This window comes from Rousettus aegyptiacus, unplaced genomic scaffold, assembly GCF_014176215.1.
Source record: "Rousettus aegyptiacus isolate mRouAeg1 unplaced genomic scaffold, mRouAeg1.p scaffold_m13_p_2, whole genome shotgun sequence".
Classification (NCBI taxonomy): Eukaryota; Metazoa; Chordata; class Mammalia; order Chiroptera; family Pteropodidae; genus Rousettus; species Rousettus aegyptiacus.
In genome coordinates, this window is record NW_023416295.1 from 132072053 (window position 1) to 132088990 (window position 16938).

Sequence of the window (16938 nt, forward strand, 5' to 3'; positions counted from 1 at the left end):
AGTATATACTAGTACAACTAGTTTTGGCATTTGTGAGATAATTTGGCATTATATTTTAAAAATGAACATTCATATATTCTATGGTTCAACAATTCTAATACTAGAGAAACTCTCGAAAATGTGCACCAGAAGTAATGTACAAGGATGTTCACAGGAGCATTGTTCAGGGAGGCAAAAAAGGAAGAAAGAAATTGAGAGACAGAGAGAGAGACAGAGAGAGAGACAGAGAGAGAAAGAAAAAAGAAAAAAGAAAAAAAGAAAAAAAGAAAAAAAACAAATTTCCATCTATAGGAAATGAGATAGAGTTAGTGCCTATACATACTCAGTCATAAAAATGAAAAATGAGACACATAATGTATTCATTCTCTATTATCGAATAATGAACTACCACAAATTTAGTAGCTTAAAACAATGCAAATTTATCTCACAGTTTCTAGAGGTCAGTAGTCTAGGCATGAGTCAGTTTGGTCCTCTGCTCAGGGTCTCATCAGGCTGAAATCAAAGTGTGAAGTATGGCTATGATCTGATCTGAGACTTGGGGTCCTCCTCCAAGATCATGAAGTGGTTAGCAGAATTCAATTTCTTGTGGCTATAGGACTGAAGTCCCCACTTCTTTGCTAGCTGTTGGCCAGGGACTGCTCTCAGCTTCTAGGGGCCTTTAGTTCCTAGCCAAATGGCCCCCTCTCAACATATCAGCTTTTAATCTCTCTGACTTCAGGGAGAGCCTACGTACATGGGCTCACTTGCTTAGGTCAGTGCTACTCAGGATAATCTCCCTTTTGATTAACTCAAAGTCCACTGATCAGTACCAAATCGTGGAAATGAAATCCCTTCATATTCACAAGTCCCACCCATATTCAAAAAAGAAGATTATACAGGACATGTACATCAGGGACCAGAAAGTTGGGGGACATCTTAGAATTCTGCCTACCACAGCCATATAATAGGAAAATAATCCTAAACTGATGTGGAAAACAATTTGAGCTTATATTATTCCAGCCATCATATGCTATAGGCATTTGTAATCTCAGAAGAACAGATTCTAATTCTTTCTGCCACTTTCTGGGTATTAGATGATGCTAAGTATTAGGCTACAAAGATTCAACAATCTGGTCTACTTAAAATATAAATTAAGAGTCAGAGATAATAGAATTAAAGATTATATTTTCTTATAAATAAAATGTGTCATTAATAAATGAATAGCTAAATTAAGAAACTCTACTATGTCAATGAGAGTAGTCTGCTTAGAATAAGTGTTTGTACTATTAAAAAAAATGACAGTTTGAGACTACACCTCTTCGAAGCTGTCCCGGTGTAACATGATATTTCACATGTGCTGTCTTGACCCAGTCTTGATGTCATGGCTAAAACTCTCAATTCCCCTTTGCTGGCAATTTGTCAGTCCCCACCCAAACCACTTTCCTTATCAAGCTCTAACACTCTTTGGTTATAATACACACATATCCAACTGCCAGAGGCCCCCAGATACCTATACCCCGGGACAGCCTCTTCTTTCTTAGGCCTGCAGAATTATTCAAAACACCCAATCCCCAGGAAGTCTGTGGACCCTCGCTAACTCCATTCCATTTGCCAAACATAAGCACATTCTTCAGTTTGGCTTACTCTTAGCCTGTCCTTGGTGCGACCCTCTGTGTGGCCCTGCAGGACAGCTTTCTCTAGTTTGAAGCTGTAAGTAGCAGAGTTTTGGCTTTCATCTATCTGTCTTTGAGTTGTGTCTTACCCTCAAAAAAATCTTTAAATCTTATTAAACATCTAGTATTTACCCTGATTACAACATCAGCTGTCACTAACTGACAGCTGCCTGCACTCAGTCCACTATTTGCAATGACTACAAATTATTTCTGCCAAATAATGCCCATTGCCAATATCTTGCCTTTGAATAGCACTTCATAAGTTTTGCACCATATGCCTATATTTTTACTTAATTTAGTCCTCACAAGAGCTTTTCAGGGAAAGAAGAATGACATTATACCAATTAGATAGATGAGGTTAAGGCTCTGATCTGTCACACAGAGGCACAGGCAGAACTAAAAAAACGAAAAACAAAAAACCCAACTCTTTCGGATTTTAGTTAGGTGCTATTTCTAGCATATCTTTGTGCCTACTATTTAATTTAGCACTGTATTTTTAATTAAAATTATCCTACTTAAAGAGCACAGAAAAAAACTGTTGCCATCTTATGAGACTACTCCTTCCATCCCCCTCAGTATTAATGACAGCGGGATTTAAGAGTAAGCCACAGAACTTCTTAAGCCTTGACACCAGCACCACCACCCATTGCTAAGCATAATTTAAGCGACTCTCAGAGCTCTGGTACTTTTGGAAAGATAGCCCCTTTAGCCTTAACTCAGTCCACAATAGGATTGAAAGAAGATCTACAGAGCCCAGCACACTTCTAGTGAGAGCCTCATTCTACCATACACACCATATCTGCTCAACCCCAGCCAACCCTTACATCCCACCTCACCGTGGACAAGTTGACTAAGAGACCAGTCCTAAGAAGGGGGCTATAATTAGAACTGATTATCTACCTCCCCCTGAGAGTAATAATTCCATCATGCCTTATATCTCTGCTTACAACACTCACCACAAGAATGCTTGGCCTCCAGATCATCCCTTATCATAGATAGAATCAGGCTCTAACTTCTCAAACAACCTCTAACTCCTTCCACTGTGACTTCTGGAATTCAGGGTCTGTCATTGACAAAATCCCTTGGCTACAGAATGAATGTTTGTGCCCACACTCCAAACTGATATATCAAAATCTAACCCCAAAGGGGTTAGATATATCAATTTGGAGGTAGGGCCCTCAGGAGGGGATCAGTGATCTTATAAAAGAGGCCTAGGAGAGTTTTCTCACCTCTTCTGTCATGTGAAGACTCAGTGAAAAGACATAAGAAAGCAGATTCTCACCAGACATCTGTCAGCATCTTGATTTTAGACTTCTCAGCCTCCAGAACTGTGAGAAATAAATGTTCAGTGCTTATAAGCCACTCGGTCTGTGGTGTTTGCAGCCTGAGCAAACTAAGACACCCTTATACCCATCAACCTCTTTGATAAATGTTTCTTTCACCTCCTTTATCTAACAAAATTGGCTATCCCTTTAGGACAAAGCATGCTTCACTTACAGTCCTCTCAAGGGGCGGCTGTTTTTTCTTCTACAACCCAGGCTTTTCAGATGGTAAACTGCAAACCATTAGTGGGTTGTGAAGTCAATTTAATAGGTAGTAAATAGAAAACTTTTAAAATAAAGTATTAGAATAGAAAACATCAGCATATACTGCATGTAGTTAAGGTGAGTGCTGTTTCATCAAAATTTTGTTTAAATTATATAAACGAAGGCTTTCAAAATGCATTACACACACACACACACATAAATATATATATAATCAGTGGCTTTACACCCCCTAGGGTTAGAAGTAGAGGTGTACTCTCTGCTCTTCATTGCTGCCTCAAATACCATTTCCCTCTTTCCTCCCTAAATAATGTCCTGCTACTTTGAAGTACATGCTATCAAACCATTCCACACACTACCTTTCCTTGTCATTACCTTACCATACTCCTGGTCATTCTCCTTCTTTCATTAAAAACTCCCTCAACTGGCTTGATATCTCACTCTCCATAACCTCATCTTCATTCCGATGACTTCACTATCCATGTGGATGATCCATCTTATGCCCTGGGTTAAATTGCACAAGTATGATTATTAAAATTCCAAATATTTTCACAGCCCCTGGTGCCACCAGGACCCTGCACCAGCACTATAGGCGACATCCATTTTGATGGATACATGTTCATGATGGTATTGGTAGTTAAAAACTTTGAACATTACCCCTCCTATCACCCTAGCCTCTCAGCTCCTTGACTTTCTCTTACCTTAAATGATCTTGTCTACCACCTCCGTCAGTCACTCCCAGTCATACCCTATACCTAGCTATTACCAACAACTGCAACCCTTCCCTATCTCCAGTTTAAACATGTGAGTCTGCCGCCTACATCTTCAGCTCACTCCATTCCAACCAATTTGTCTCCCTCATCGAGACTCAGGAATAAATTCATATTTCATCCCATCTTTGCACTGTCCTAATAAGTCCTCTCTTCACACATTACACAGCTGCAATTCCTAGGTGTTATCATTTGAATTCTTAATATATATTAAATTATTTACATCATCTCATTTATCTTCACAGCACTACGGAGTACATACAATGACATTCATTTTATTGATTAGGAAATAGGTTTATATACATAAAGCTATTCAGGATTATAGAAATTTAAAAATTTTAAATGTCTGAACCACCATTTCCTTAACTTTAAACTGGGATAAAGATAATTTATCTCCCTGAGTTGTGAAGATCACATGTATGCAAAAGCACTTTATAGATGGTAAAGTGCTCTACAAGTGTTAGTTGTAAATTATTAATTACTGCCTCAGAGGCCCTGACCTTTTCTCTCCACAGGAGTCCTAACCTAAGGCTTCCTTCAACCTTGCTCTTTCCTTTGAGGTCATGAGCATAAAGGAACCAACATCTCTACTGTTCTGTTGGTCAAAACTTCATCTCTGACATCAAGCTTTAAAACTTTGAATGGAAGAAAAGCAGTGTCATAAATGGTGGTTAGGTATTAATTAGCAATTGAAGACATGATTTTATTATGGCTGAATAGGCTTTTATAAGCCAAGCAGAAAACTGGTGAATACCTGCATTGTACTTTCTTATTCAAACCACAACAGAACAAGAGTTTAGAAATGAAGGAGCCAAGGCTGACAGGCAAGAGACTTAATTTCTTAAGGTCTTTTAAAGTCCTGTAGAGAACTTGGAACCTTAAATGTTTGGGACCACTCCTGGATCCCTGGGAAGAACACTGCTGTATTCCACATGCTAGAATCTGGCGATGGGCCCAACTCATCCTGTTCTGTTGCTCTAAACTCTACCAACAGGGCAGTCTGGAACCACCAAGTTTCCTTAGAATGATATAATTAGACCATCTGGTATATCACTTCCTTATAATACTAAATACAGTGGCTCCCTATTACTTGACATGGCAAATAAAAATCATTGACCCATTATTCTAAGCTTTCTATCAATTTCCCCACTTAATTTCTTCTCTGCTCCAGATAGAAGTCACCACATCTGTGTGTTCTTCCCACAGTATGCCACATCGTGTTCATTTCTGCTTTCTGATTCTATCCAAGATGCTTTTCCTACATTTCGCTTTCAAAGCTAATCTTGAAACTCTTCTACCAGAAGGTCTTAAAAAGATGGAATTATCTGCCTGCTACTCACTGTATATTTCATTACCTGCTACTCACTGTATATTTCATTACTCTACCTTTGTAACATTATATAGGAGTGAAAGGTAAGATATCACTCTGGTGACAAGCACACCAGATTATAAATCTAAGGCCAGGGCTCAATTCTTAATGCCCCTGAACCCAGGCTGAGAAAATACGTATGCCTCACAGTTTGTTGATTGACAACTGAAGAGATGGCACATCGAAGCATAATATAACTATTTTACATCTTCCCCAGTGATGTTTAAGATTCTGGCATAAAATAGATGTTTATTATAAATATTAATAGCCCACTTTTGTGCCATTAGACCAAAGCCTATTTTGCCTTGTTTTTGTTTGTTTGTTTGTTTGTTTGTTTGTTTTGGATATAATCTCACACTGGTTTATTTCCCAAAGTAGAGGAGAAAAGGGTATGGGCTGCCTCTCATGTCTATCTATCTGTCAGCTCTCCCCAAATATCCTTTTCAAGTAAAGTCAGGTTTAGATGCTTGGTTATGTTATATTCAATTTAATATTGTGTGGCAGAGGCAATGCTAAGTGTTCATCAAACCCCATTTCCTTTCCTACTAGGCACGTACATTTTAATTCTCAGCGACTCCTGCAGTTAGGTAGGGCCATGTGACCATGTACTTGAATTCTGGCTAAGAGAATGGGGTGAAAATAATGCACGCCACTTCCAGGGCTGGCCCCCAATGTCTAGGACAAGTCAGCCACAGCTCTCCTCCCTTATGTGAGGCCCATAGATTGGATGATTCCAAGACAACAGGGAGGGTATGGGAGAGCAACAAGATACAAGCAGCCTGGTCCCTCCATGATTGCCAAAAACAGACACCCCACCCACTGGCCCCAGCCAACTTGCTACAACTTGTGTGAAACATAAGATTTTATTGTGTTAAGCCGCTGAGCTACTGGTATTGTTAGCCTATCCTGACTAATACATCTTCTATTTACACCAGTGGTAACATAAAAGAAAAGAACCTCTGAACTTAGTTCCCGGAACTGAGATACAAATTCTAGCTCTACTGTCCCCTCTACGTCTCCTATGATCTGCTCTAGAATATGCACTATACAAGTGGTCTCCAACCTTTTGGAACCAGGGACTGGTGCTCCTATGAGAATCTAATGCCTGATGATGATCTGAGGTGGAGCTGAGGCAGTGATGCTAATGCTGGGGAGTGGCTGCAAATACAGATGAAGCATTGCTTGCTCTTGCTTTGTGGCCTGGTTCTTAACAGGCCACAGACTGATATGGGTCAGTGGCCCAGGGGTTGGGGACACCTGATCTATACCCTTTCCCAACTGCATGTCTAGCACAGTCTTCTTTTACTCATTACTGAGCCACACACCTCCTCCCGTTCTCTGCCTCGAGAGTGCTGTGAGGCCTTCTCTGATCTTCCTTCCATATATCTTCACTTCTTTGCTCCTAGTGCAGAGTATATTCTTACATTTTAGCATTTATTACATTTTACTGCAAATATTTGTTGATGTATTTCCACAGAGTCCTTGAATCCACAGATAGATAGTTCCTTTAAGACCTTAAACTTCCAAGCATTTAGTTACAGTGCCTGGCACATAGGGAAACATAAATAATATATTAAAGGAATGATTGTCACCTATAACTTTAAGTAAGTCACTTATTTTTTAAGTCTATAAAATAAAATTTTAAAGAATTGTGATGAAATGTGATTTGTAGAATGTAACTTATTGTTTTGTAAGCCTTTCTCATCTTTTCCAGTCAAATTTATCTTAATGCGTCAAGATAGCTGTCCAATAGAAAGATAATGCAAGCCACATATATAAGATTTAAACATTCAGAAGCCATATTAAAAAATACCTAAAAGTAATTTCAATAATATAATTAACCCAATATCGACGAAATACTGCTTATTAGCTATTTTATACTTTAATTAAATCTTCTGAATCTGGTGTGTATGTTACAACATATCTCTATTTGGACGAGCCACATATCGAGAAGCCACATGTGGCTAGTGGCTCCTGCAAATTGGACAGTACAGCTGCAAGGCCTATGGTCTTGGTGAAGTCAACCTGAGCATCCTCATTCAGAACTAGTGACTCCTCTGTGATCTCTCAAGCCCAGTATTCTGGCTCTTTTGAAACCTAGAAGGTAAGCTCCTTGAGGTCTTCCGGACTGTTGCCTAGCGAAATCATTCTCAGAGAGATTGCATGGCATATAACGAGCGGTTATTAAACGTGGAGGTAATTAATGAACAGGTGTGCGAAGGATCCCGCGGGAGGCCGAGTGGCCGGGCCGGAAAATGGCCAGGCGGGGAGCGGGCGCGGGCCAGCGGGGTGGCGTTATCGCGGCGGGCGGCGCGGAGGTCTGCGGCCCGGCCGGCCGGGGGCGCCGGAGCCGCGGCCCGCCCCCTCCTGCCGCCCGCGCCGCCGCCGCCGCCGCCGCCGCCGCCGCCGCCGCCGCCGAGCCCCGGAAGCGGGCGGGGATTTCCTGTGCCCGCCCCGCCCGCGCCCTGGCCGCCGTCTCCGCCCTTCGCTGGCTCGGCGGCCGCCGGCTCCGACGAAGCGAAGAGCAGAGGGGAGGGGCGGCGGCGCTCCGGAGGGAGGCACCGGGCCCCAGGCCAAGCCGACCGGGGTGAGTGGGGACGGGCCCGAGGGAGTCGCGGCTGGAGGGACGGACGCCTGGCTTCCTGGGGCGGCGGGTGGGGGCCCGGTCACCCGTGGGGGCGGGGCGGAAAATCGAAGCGGCCTCCGGGTCGCTGCCTTTCCCTGGGGTCGGCTCCGCTGACATTATGTGCCCGCCCGTCGCCCTGTCAGCTCCGCGGGTTCCCGCCGCTGTCACTCGCACACAGGTTATCCCATGGCTCCTTTCTCTTCACATGCTCTTGTCCCAGTTCATGGGAAACCTGTTTTCTGACCTCACTTCCCGTGCTCCAGCTCTGCCTCTCTCGGATTCCCTGAAATCTGATCCTCTCCAGGGGCACTGTGACAAGAAGGAGGGAAGAAGCAACCTTACTCGCGAGCAGGAGCCCGCCCTGCCCATGCCCCAGCTGGGGCAGGGGCCAGGCTTCTCTAACTGAGAGCCACTTGTCCCTGTGCCCTTGGGCTGCTCATTTCGATACCATGGCCCTTTCTCTGTCCAACAGCCTTTGCTGCCAAAACTAACTTCTGCAGGTGCCTTGCCCTCCAGATATGTGAGGGAAAGGAGGAAATGAAAGCCCTAGAACCCCACTCCAGTAGGCCTGGAATCGTGCTGGATCCAGGAGAAACCAGGTTAGAGCTGACATCTTAATTGCTCGGGTGCTGGCTCTGAGAGAGCGGACATCATGGGAAATACAATCAGAGGACAAGTACCCATCTCTTCCTTTGCTGAGATTTTTGCTAGCACTTCCACAGGTTTTCTGTTATTGGTCTGGAGAGGTTCACAGCTGGCCCAGTGGGCTCTGCAAAGAGAAGCCTCCCATTAACGGACTCCTCTGCTGGGGAGATGGAGAAATGGGTTTGAGACAGGTGTCCAGATATTTAGCTAGAGGTAAAGCCCTGAGGGAGGATTTTAGATGGGAGCTAGAGAACAAGGAAGACCTCTGGTGGAGAGAGGGAATTGTTAAAAGTGAAGTGAATACAGGGGTGGAATTCAGAAGAAAGAGCTAAAATGGAAGTTTCCCTTTATTGCTTTATCAGGAATTTTCCTTTCTCATGAAAAGTCTCTGAAAAGGAAACCTCTTAAACTGGGAATCAATCCAGGATGCTCCCACGAGGCCTTGAGACATCTTTGGACTTCCAAGATGAAAGGAGGATTTGTTCCCTTTCTGTGAATTGGGCTTAGGGTTCCCATGTACCTCTTTTGTCAAAGACAAATGGCAAGAAAATAAATAATTTGTTATCTGTCATGACCTATCATGGGCTCCCAGGTTCTTGCAAATGCTATTGGGTGGATGTGAGTGAGCCAGGATAGTTACCAAGGTTCTGACCTGTTTTTGGAAGCATTTCACTGGCTGTAACTGCTAGGGTATTGAATAAGAATCACAAAAATATTATGTTGCCAAGGAGAAAGGGACTCTGCTCAGTCTCATAGACGGTTTCTCTGCCATAAGGCAGCGAGGCCCCTATCACAACGCAAGTGGGAACTGTCATTCTGCTCCTAAAATGTCCAGAGAAAAGAAGAGCCCACATACCCAGTCTTGTGCACTACCAGATGATTGTTAAGAAATGTTTTCATCTAACGTAATTTTCTTCTCTTACAATTGAAAGAAGAGATCAGTATAGATAGAAAAGCCTCTCTTTTTATTCATTGGTAGTGTCATTCTTCAGCCTTCTTCCCTAGGCAAGAGAAAACTATGTGCATCATTTTTAGCTTTTCCCCAATGGCCGTATTTCCCATCCTTTTCTTCACTTTTATTTCTTCTCATGTATACACTCTGGCTTCCCCATACCTTTCTTTAAAATAGAATATGTTTTTCTAAGGAGATCTGACTGGTTCTTTTCTGTGTCTTAGGTTCTTTCCTGTGTATTAAATGAAAGGCCTCATTAATTCACAGTGGGGTCATATTAGCAGCAAATGCTTTCCCCCTTTCCACTTCTGGGCCAAACCTTTTCTGTTTGTTTGTTTGTTTGTTTGTTTTTACTTTTCCAGTTAGACATTAGCTCCTCACTTACCAACAATTTCTTTTATCTGTTAGGGTTGCTTTGGAGTCTTACACCTGCTTTTCAAGTTATTGGTCTTTCTACCATAATTACTATCAGTTTTCATTTTCTCCATCAGAGGGACAGGTCGTATGTCTCTTTGTTGAGGCTCGTCCTAAGTGAGGCACCATTTCATTTGGCTTCATAATAGAGGTATGTGCTCTTAACACAAATACACCCTTTGGCTGGGACTTAAGTAGTCATTTCATTCTAAACTAATTGATGAGAATAGGATTTGTGGCAGAAAATCTTATGTGATTACATCCATTTTTGTTGAGTGCAAGTCTGTGTGCAGTCCTTCTTGGATGTTTCGATTGCTTACTCTGCTGTATTTTCAGTGATTCAAGTTAATGCATACCTTTTGAATTTCCAGGATTGTTTCTTTCTTTAAAATGAAGTTCTTCCAGCCTTCAGGGATATTCTATTTCTACCATGAGGGTTCTAAAATAACCATTAGTGACTTTGCTTTGTAGCACCTGTTCGTTTCTTAGTTCCTCCAAGAAGCTGGGCTCAGGCTCAGTTAATTGAAATACATCAAGCTTTTAAAGTTCATCTTCCATCAAGCTCCTTTTATCCAGTTCCATCTTTTATCCCTGGGCTATTCTCCATAACTCCATTAGGAATGCCAACCCTTTCCATTTTCATGGGCACAACTGATATGAATTTGTTTCAGGTCACAATTTGGGTTTGCAGCAAAAATGCTTTCAGAACAGACAGCAGCCCTGGGAACAGGATGGGAATCGATAAATGTCCAGCTGGATGGAGCAGAGCCGCATGTGGAAAGGGGAAGCCAAGAGGAGGGGCCGTGGAGAACAGCACCAGGGCCACTGGAACACCTGTGCTGTGACCTTGAAGAGGAGCCACAGTCCCTTCAAGAGAAGGGTGAGAGCCTGGAGGGTGTGAGTGTGGGAAGCACAGTGCAGACAGTAGTCTCCTAATCTCTGTTCAAAAGTAGAGTTAAAAATTCCCAAATTAAAAAAAACAAAATTTTCAAATTGCCATGGGCTGAACAACATAATCAATACCAGGACTAGTCCATTCTTCCTGGGCCCTGGTCATGGGACTATAAGAAGCTCCTGGATTCTGCAGACCAGGCAACTAGGCTTCTCCCGTTTCTTGCATATCATTCCCTCCATATGCTGCATATGCATGCTTAGTGGTACTGAATGTGGAAGACAAAGGAAGTAACAGCAACACTGTTTACTGTTGGAGAACACACCCAGTAAGATGTACTTTACAAGATGAAAATTACATTCAAATAATACAGATTCAGACCACAGCTAGTCTATTAGAGATAGATGACATAAAAGCTCTACTAAAAACCACTGGATACTCTTACAGAATATTTTGAGTGACGATCTCTTCTACATTTACGCATTTGAGTTCTACCAATGGGCATAGGTATAGGAAAAAATGTGATCTCTAAGCCCCTTTAAAATGGGGCCCAGACTCTTACTGGAAAAGAGTGTATGGTCCATCTCTAATGGTTCTTCTCTTTCCTACCAGCTCAGTCGGCTCCGTGGGCTCCTGCCGTTCCCCAGGAGGGGAGTACCGGAGATTGGGAGATGGCAGCTGCACTTCTTGCAGCCGGATCACAGGTGGGCTGTGTGCTTCCCTTGGCCTCTCCCAGAGTCTCATCAGTGCTGCCTCCCTATAGCCTTAGCATCATCCTACTGATTTGTTATTTCACATGATAACAAATAGAATGTTCATCGTATAACTGAACAGATTCTGCCCCTTTCCAAGGGGCTCGTAATACCTTTGACAAAGTGAATAGAAGAATAACAAGAGCAGAATTCCTAGGGGTTAGATTTTGATTTTTTTAAAATAGGTGGCTACCGTGCTATCCAAAGGGGGATTTTAAGAATAATTCATTAGTCCTTTAAGAAATAAATCTACAAAGATTAGGAAAAGAGAACCTGAAGGAAGTTTGGAAGAACATAAAGTGGACAGGATTTGATGGATGATAGGCATTTATGGAAAAGGGCAGGAAGAGATTAAGGCACTTGTGTAAAGCCGTAATGCTAATAAATGGCAGAAGTAGGAGTAATTTGGCTCCAGAATCTGTACTCCTGAACACTATCAAGAGATAATGATATGGCATGATGGCAGGGGTGGGGGAGAATGTTTATATATGTCATTTTGTGCTCATAGAAAAGGGAAGGTTAAGTGGAGGAAGGAGGAGATAGTACACAATTTCTTCAATGAAAATAGTAAGGCAGGTGAGAAGAGACTAGGCAGACACCTATAGCTAAACAGGGAGCATTGAGTTTCTGGTGCCTCTGACTTCTCATGGTCTCACTTGAGAAACTCCTGTAGAGACACTATCCTCACTCATGACCATTACCTTTACCCCTCTCCTCATTTTCCCTTCACCAAAACTGTGTGCCCTACCCAGGGACCTCTGGGCAATTCTTTATCTAGATCTTCTCTTGCCCTCTCTCCTCTACTATCCCATCCTTTTATACTGAGATCACATTTTCCTTAAGGAACAGCTGGTGACAGATAATGCTACATTTTGTTTCAGGGCCTGGTAACCATCAAGGATGTGTCACTGTGCTTCTCTCAGGAGGAGTGGCGGAGCCTGGACCCTTCTCAGACAGACTTTTATGGAGAATATGTCATGCAGGAAAACTGTGGGATAGTGGTCTCTCTAAGTAAGCATGACCTTCCCCAGCCACTAAAAGATTATACTCTGGGAGGATGGAGCCATGTGCTCTAGGGCTGTTGGATAGTGTCTGTCTAGCTTTCTTCTCTTGGTAGGGAATCAGTCTAGGCTTCCGCCAGAGAACAAGCACTAGGGCTAATCTAAAGAATGGAAGTGAGGCATCATTTTTTAAAAAAAGGCAACAACAAGATAATCCTGGATTATTGAGAAGAGAAGTTTAGATTCTTATTAGTTGGGAATTGGCAGATTCTTAGAAAGCAGAGAGAAGGACATCTAAGAGATGGAACTGCATCCTTAGAAACTAGAGAGTGCAGGGGATGGGACAGCTGTATTAGAGCTAATTAAATGAAGTTTTGACCAGAAAGGACAGTTAGGCTGGAATTATTTAAAATACAAGCGGAAGGGAACGGACTCGTTGAGGAAGAGATTGTGATTTCCTAGAAGAAAGAAGAGGGACTTAAAAAAGAGAAGCGGGAAGGAAGGAAAGGCCTGTATTCTTTTATCTAGAGTTCCAAGGAACAATCTAGGAAACAACTTTTCTCAGAAATATAGAATTACAGTTGAACAAATTGACATTTTTATTTTCTTTTCCCATGGGCAGGATTTCCAATTCCCAAACTGGACATGCTTTCTCCATTAGAAGGAGGGGAAGAACAATGGGTCCCTGACCCACAGGACTTAGAGGAGAGGGACATCCTGAGGGTCACATATACAGGTAAGAACGTAGAACGGGTTTTCAGCCACTGCCTTCACCCCTTTTGGAGTGTCATCATTACATGTCCCTCTAAACCCTCCTCTGCCTCAGAACGTTGTAAAGTCAAAAGCTTTAGAGATCTTGTTCTTCAAAAGCAACACAGTGTAGCAGACTGGTTTAGAGGGCAGGCTCTGGAAGCAAACTTTGTGCATTTGAAGTCAGGACCATATCTGTAGGACCTTGAAAGGTTATTAACCTCTCTTTGGGTTCTTCATATGTAAATTATTGCGAGACTTAAATATGTTAACATAGAACAGTACTAGGTACATAATAAGCACTCAATAAATGTTAGTAGTTGTTATCATTGATGTTGTTTTTGTTTAACTTCCCACTCATTGTAGAAATGGCTTCCATAATGTCTCTAGTATTACTGACAGGTGGTCACCCAGCCAGTGATGATGGCAGCACATTTCTTAACTCTCTCCATTTATGCTTAGGCAGGAAGATGGTAATAGTAAAACGAAAACAAAAACAAAACTCAAAACAAACAAACAAACAAAAACCAGTGGTGAATAAATGATAGTAAAATATAAATAATCGCAATAGCACAGACTATTTACTAAGTGCTTACTATGTGCAGGTACTGTGCTATCTATCTTATAATAATTCCCATTTTGCAGAAGAGGAAATGAAGGCTTACAGAGGTGGGAAAGCTGAGATTCAAAACTGGGTAGTCTGTCTTCTAAGCGTAGGCTTTTAACTTCTACACCTCTTTCACCGTTTGGTACATTAAAATCTGTTTCAGCCTTTGTGGGGTGATGTTTAGGCCTTAGCAGACATCATACAACCTCACCTGTGACTTGGGTCTGGGGTACTCTCTTGTGACTCCCCTCTTGGGGTTGGTATTTTCCCTTCTCCACAGGAGATGGAAGTGAGCATGAGGGGGATACCCCTGAACTAGAAGCAGAACCTCCCAGAATGTTATCTAGTGTGTCTGAAGATACGGTTCTCTGGAACCCAGAGCAGGATGAGAGCTGGGATTCCATGCCCAGGAGCTCCAGAGGAATGCTCCTGGGCCCACCTTTTCTTCAGGAAGATAGCTTCTCAAACCTTCTGTGTAGCACAGAGATGGATTCCCTGTTAAGACCACACACATGCCCCCAGTGTGGGAAACAGTTTGTATGGGGCTCCCACCTTGCACGGCACCAGCAAACGCACACTGGGGAGAGGCCCTACAGCTGCCTCAAGTGCGAGAAAAGTTTTGGGCGAAGACATCACCTGATCCGGCACCAGAAAACCCACCTACATGACAAGCCCAGCAGGTGCTCTGAGTGTGGCAAGAATTTCCGATGCAACTCCCATCTGGCCAGCCACCAGAGAGTGCATGCAGAAGGCAAATCCTGCAAGGGCCAAGAGGTTGGAGAGAGCCCTGGGGCTAGGAAACGGCAGCGGGCCCCGCCAGTGCCAAAGTGCCACGTGTGCACTGAGTGTGGGAAGAGCTTTGGCCGAAGGCACCACCTAGTGAGACACTGGCTGACCCACACTGGGGAGAAGCCCTTCCAGTGCCCTCGCTGTGAGAAGAGCTTTGGCCGTAAACATCACCTGGACAGGCACCTGCTGACCCACCAGGGACAAAGTCCCCGGAGCAGCTGGGACAGAGGGACATCTGTCTTTTGAAATCTGTTTCTGCTGCAGCTGTGGTCACATCTGTCAGCTGGTGCTACTAGCAGTCTCTTCTATAGCTGCCTCTCTCCTGCACCCGACAGCCAGGATCATGAGCCTTGGCCTCATCCCTCAAAGATGAGGTTCCAGCACTGACCATTTCTCACCAGTTCTGTGAGATATGACATAAGATAGAATTCTTTGGGCAAAACTTTTGGGAAACAGTGCTTGCTGCTTGAGCTGATATTCAGCCTGAGCTCTTTCTCAAGAGTACAGTTGTACCAGTGGTTTGTGGCCGAGGTCCATTCTGATTGGTTGGAGCTTGTGCCATACCATTGTTTAATATTTTGAGTATCATCATTGTATACTATAACTGTTATATTATCTTTATATATATATACACACACGTATATATATGTATATGTACATATATACATATACATACACAAACACGCACACGCGCGCACACACACACACACACACATATATATATACACATATATACATATATATATATAGAGAGAGAGAGAGACAGAGAGACAGAGAGACAGAGAGAGCACGTTAAAGGCTCTGAAAACTTGTTAAGCCTCTTTTGAAGCAGTGTTTCCTAAATATATTTGGCCTCAGTGGCCTTTCTATGTCACATCCCACAGAACTGGTGACTCTATGAAATACTCTGGTGAACACTGGGTTACAGTAATGAGGAAACAGGAAAGAGATAGTGATCAGGCACCCAGAGCCCCCTTTTTTATCCACATGAAAGTTGAGGGGCAGACCTCATTCCTGTGTGGGTCCATCACCCTTATACGTCCAAATATACATCCACACCTCTCACTCCAACCTGCTGAAAAATAGAAACAATAACTCCCCATCCCCCATTCTTATCCTTAACTCCTTCATCCTGGACATACATGTACTCAGCTGAGAGATCACACTACCATGCTAAGAGATGGACCTTATAGCCCCAAGTATCTGAGGCCCACACAGAAGAAAAAAACTTTATTCCCTTGAACAGACCCCTCTACTCTTGACTGTGTCTTTATGTGTCTATGTGTATCTGTGTGCAGGGTCTTTGAAGAGAGCATGCGAAGTGCAAACTGTACAAGCTAGATTTTCTAGGGGCTGTGTTCTGGGGATGAGGGTAGTGGGGATTGTATGGGGTTTTTTGTTTTGTTTCAACATAGGAAATAAGCTGAGCAATTAAGGGATCCCTAGTGGAAATGGTTAAGTGATGGGTTGTTTTGTGGGAGTTGAAGTATAAAGCCTTCCTTAATGTCAATAAGATCAAGACAACTGTGGATATACATGTCTAGGTCTGAATCTCTGGGCCACAGATTCATTTTGCCTGGGTGGAGAGAGAAACATCTCTGTGAGGTGAGCTATTTCTTGTTGATTGCAAGCAAGATGCATATAGAGGGTTTGTGCTGAGTTGGTTTTTGTCTTGTTTTAAGTGTTGGGAGATTAGGGCGGGAATCACAGTGCTTACAGGTTGTTGTCATTACTCATGTTTGTTCCCAATTGCCTCATCAAGGAGGCAGAGTTACTCTTAAGGATCTCATTCTCCAAGAAACAAAACGTTAAGGGAAATGGCTGTGGTTTAGCTTTTCAGCTGATGCAGGGTAATGAGCTTTCCAGTCAGTTTTCCTCTCAATTCTGGGAATGTGTCCACGCTAAGACTCTTAACTCCAGGACTTGCATAAGTATTCTAGCATCTGTTAGATGATGAGTTGTTCACTGTTTCTCATTATTGATGATGTGTTAGTACCAATCTTATAATTTAAAATTTTTCTTGTATGTAAGAGCAGTTTAGAGGTAGGGAGGGAGAGGAGCAAAGTGGATGAAAATGGGATATTTTCTCTTTAGATTCTGGTTTTTCCTTAGCACACTTATTTGTCAACCACAATTAGTGGAATTTAACCAGAGAGACAAGAAGAAGTGAGTTGC

The 16938-nt window shown here is 42.9% G+C and overlaps 1 protein-coding gene across 3 annotated transcripts; it reads left to right on the plus strand.

Moving 5' to 3' along the window:
* The first annotated feature begins 7796 nt into the window (after nt 1-7796).
* On the plus strand, nt 7797-15423 carry ZNF641 (zinc finger protein 641). Of its 3 annotated transcripts, none has more exons than XM_016151724.2 (6): nt 7797-7922; nt 10644-10852; nt 11477-11568; nt 12498-12627; nt 13240-13353; nt 14255-15423. In XM_016151724.2, the coding sequence occupies exons 2-6, from the start codon at nt 10669-10671 to the stop codon at nt 15007-15009; spliced, it is 1275 nt and encodes a 424-aa protein (XP_016007210.2). In that variant the 5' UTR covers nt 7797-7922; nt 10644-10668; the 3' UTR covers nt 15010-15423. The 3 variants fall into 3 exon arrangements, with proteins under 3 accessions (XP_016007210.2, XP_016007209.2, XP_036092830.1); XM_016151723.2 differs by lacking the exon at nt 7797-7922 and adding an exon at nt 8019-8560 and having other exon boundaries at nt 14255-15420; XM_036236937.1 differs by lacking the exons at nt 7797-7922; nt 10644-10852; nt 12498-12627 and having other exon boundaries at nt 14255-15422.
* Nucleotides 15424-16938: the final 1515 nt, after the last annotated feature.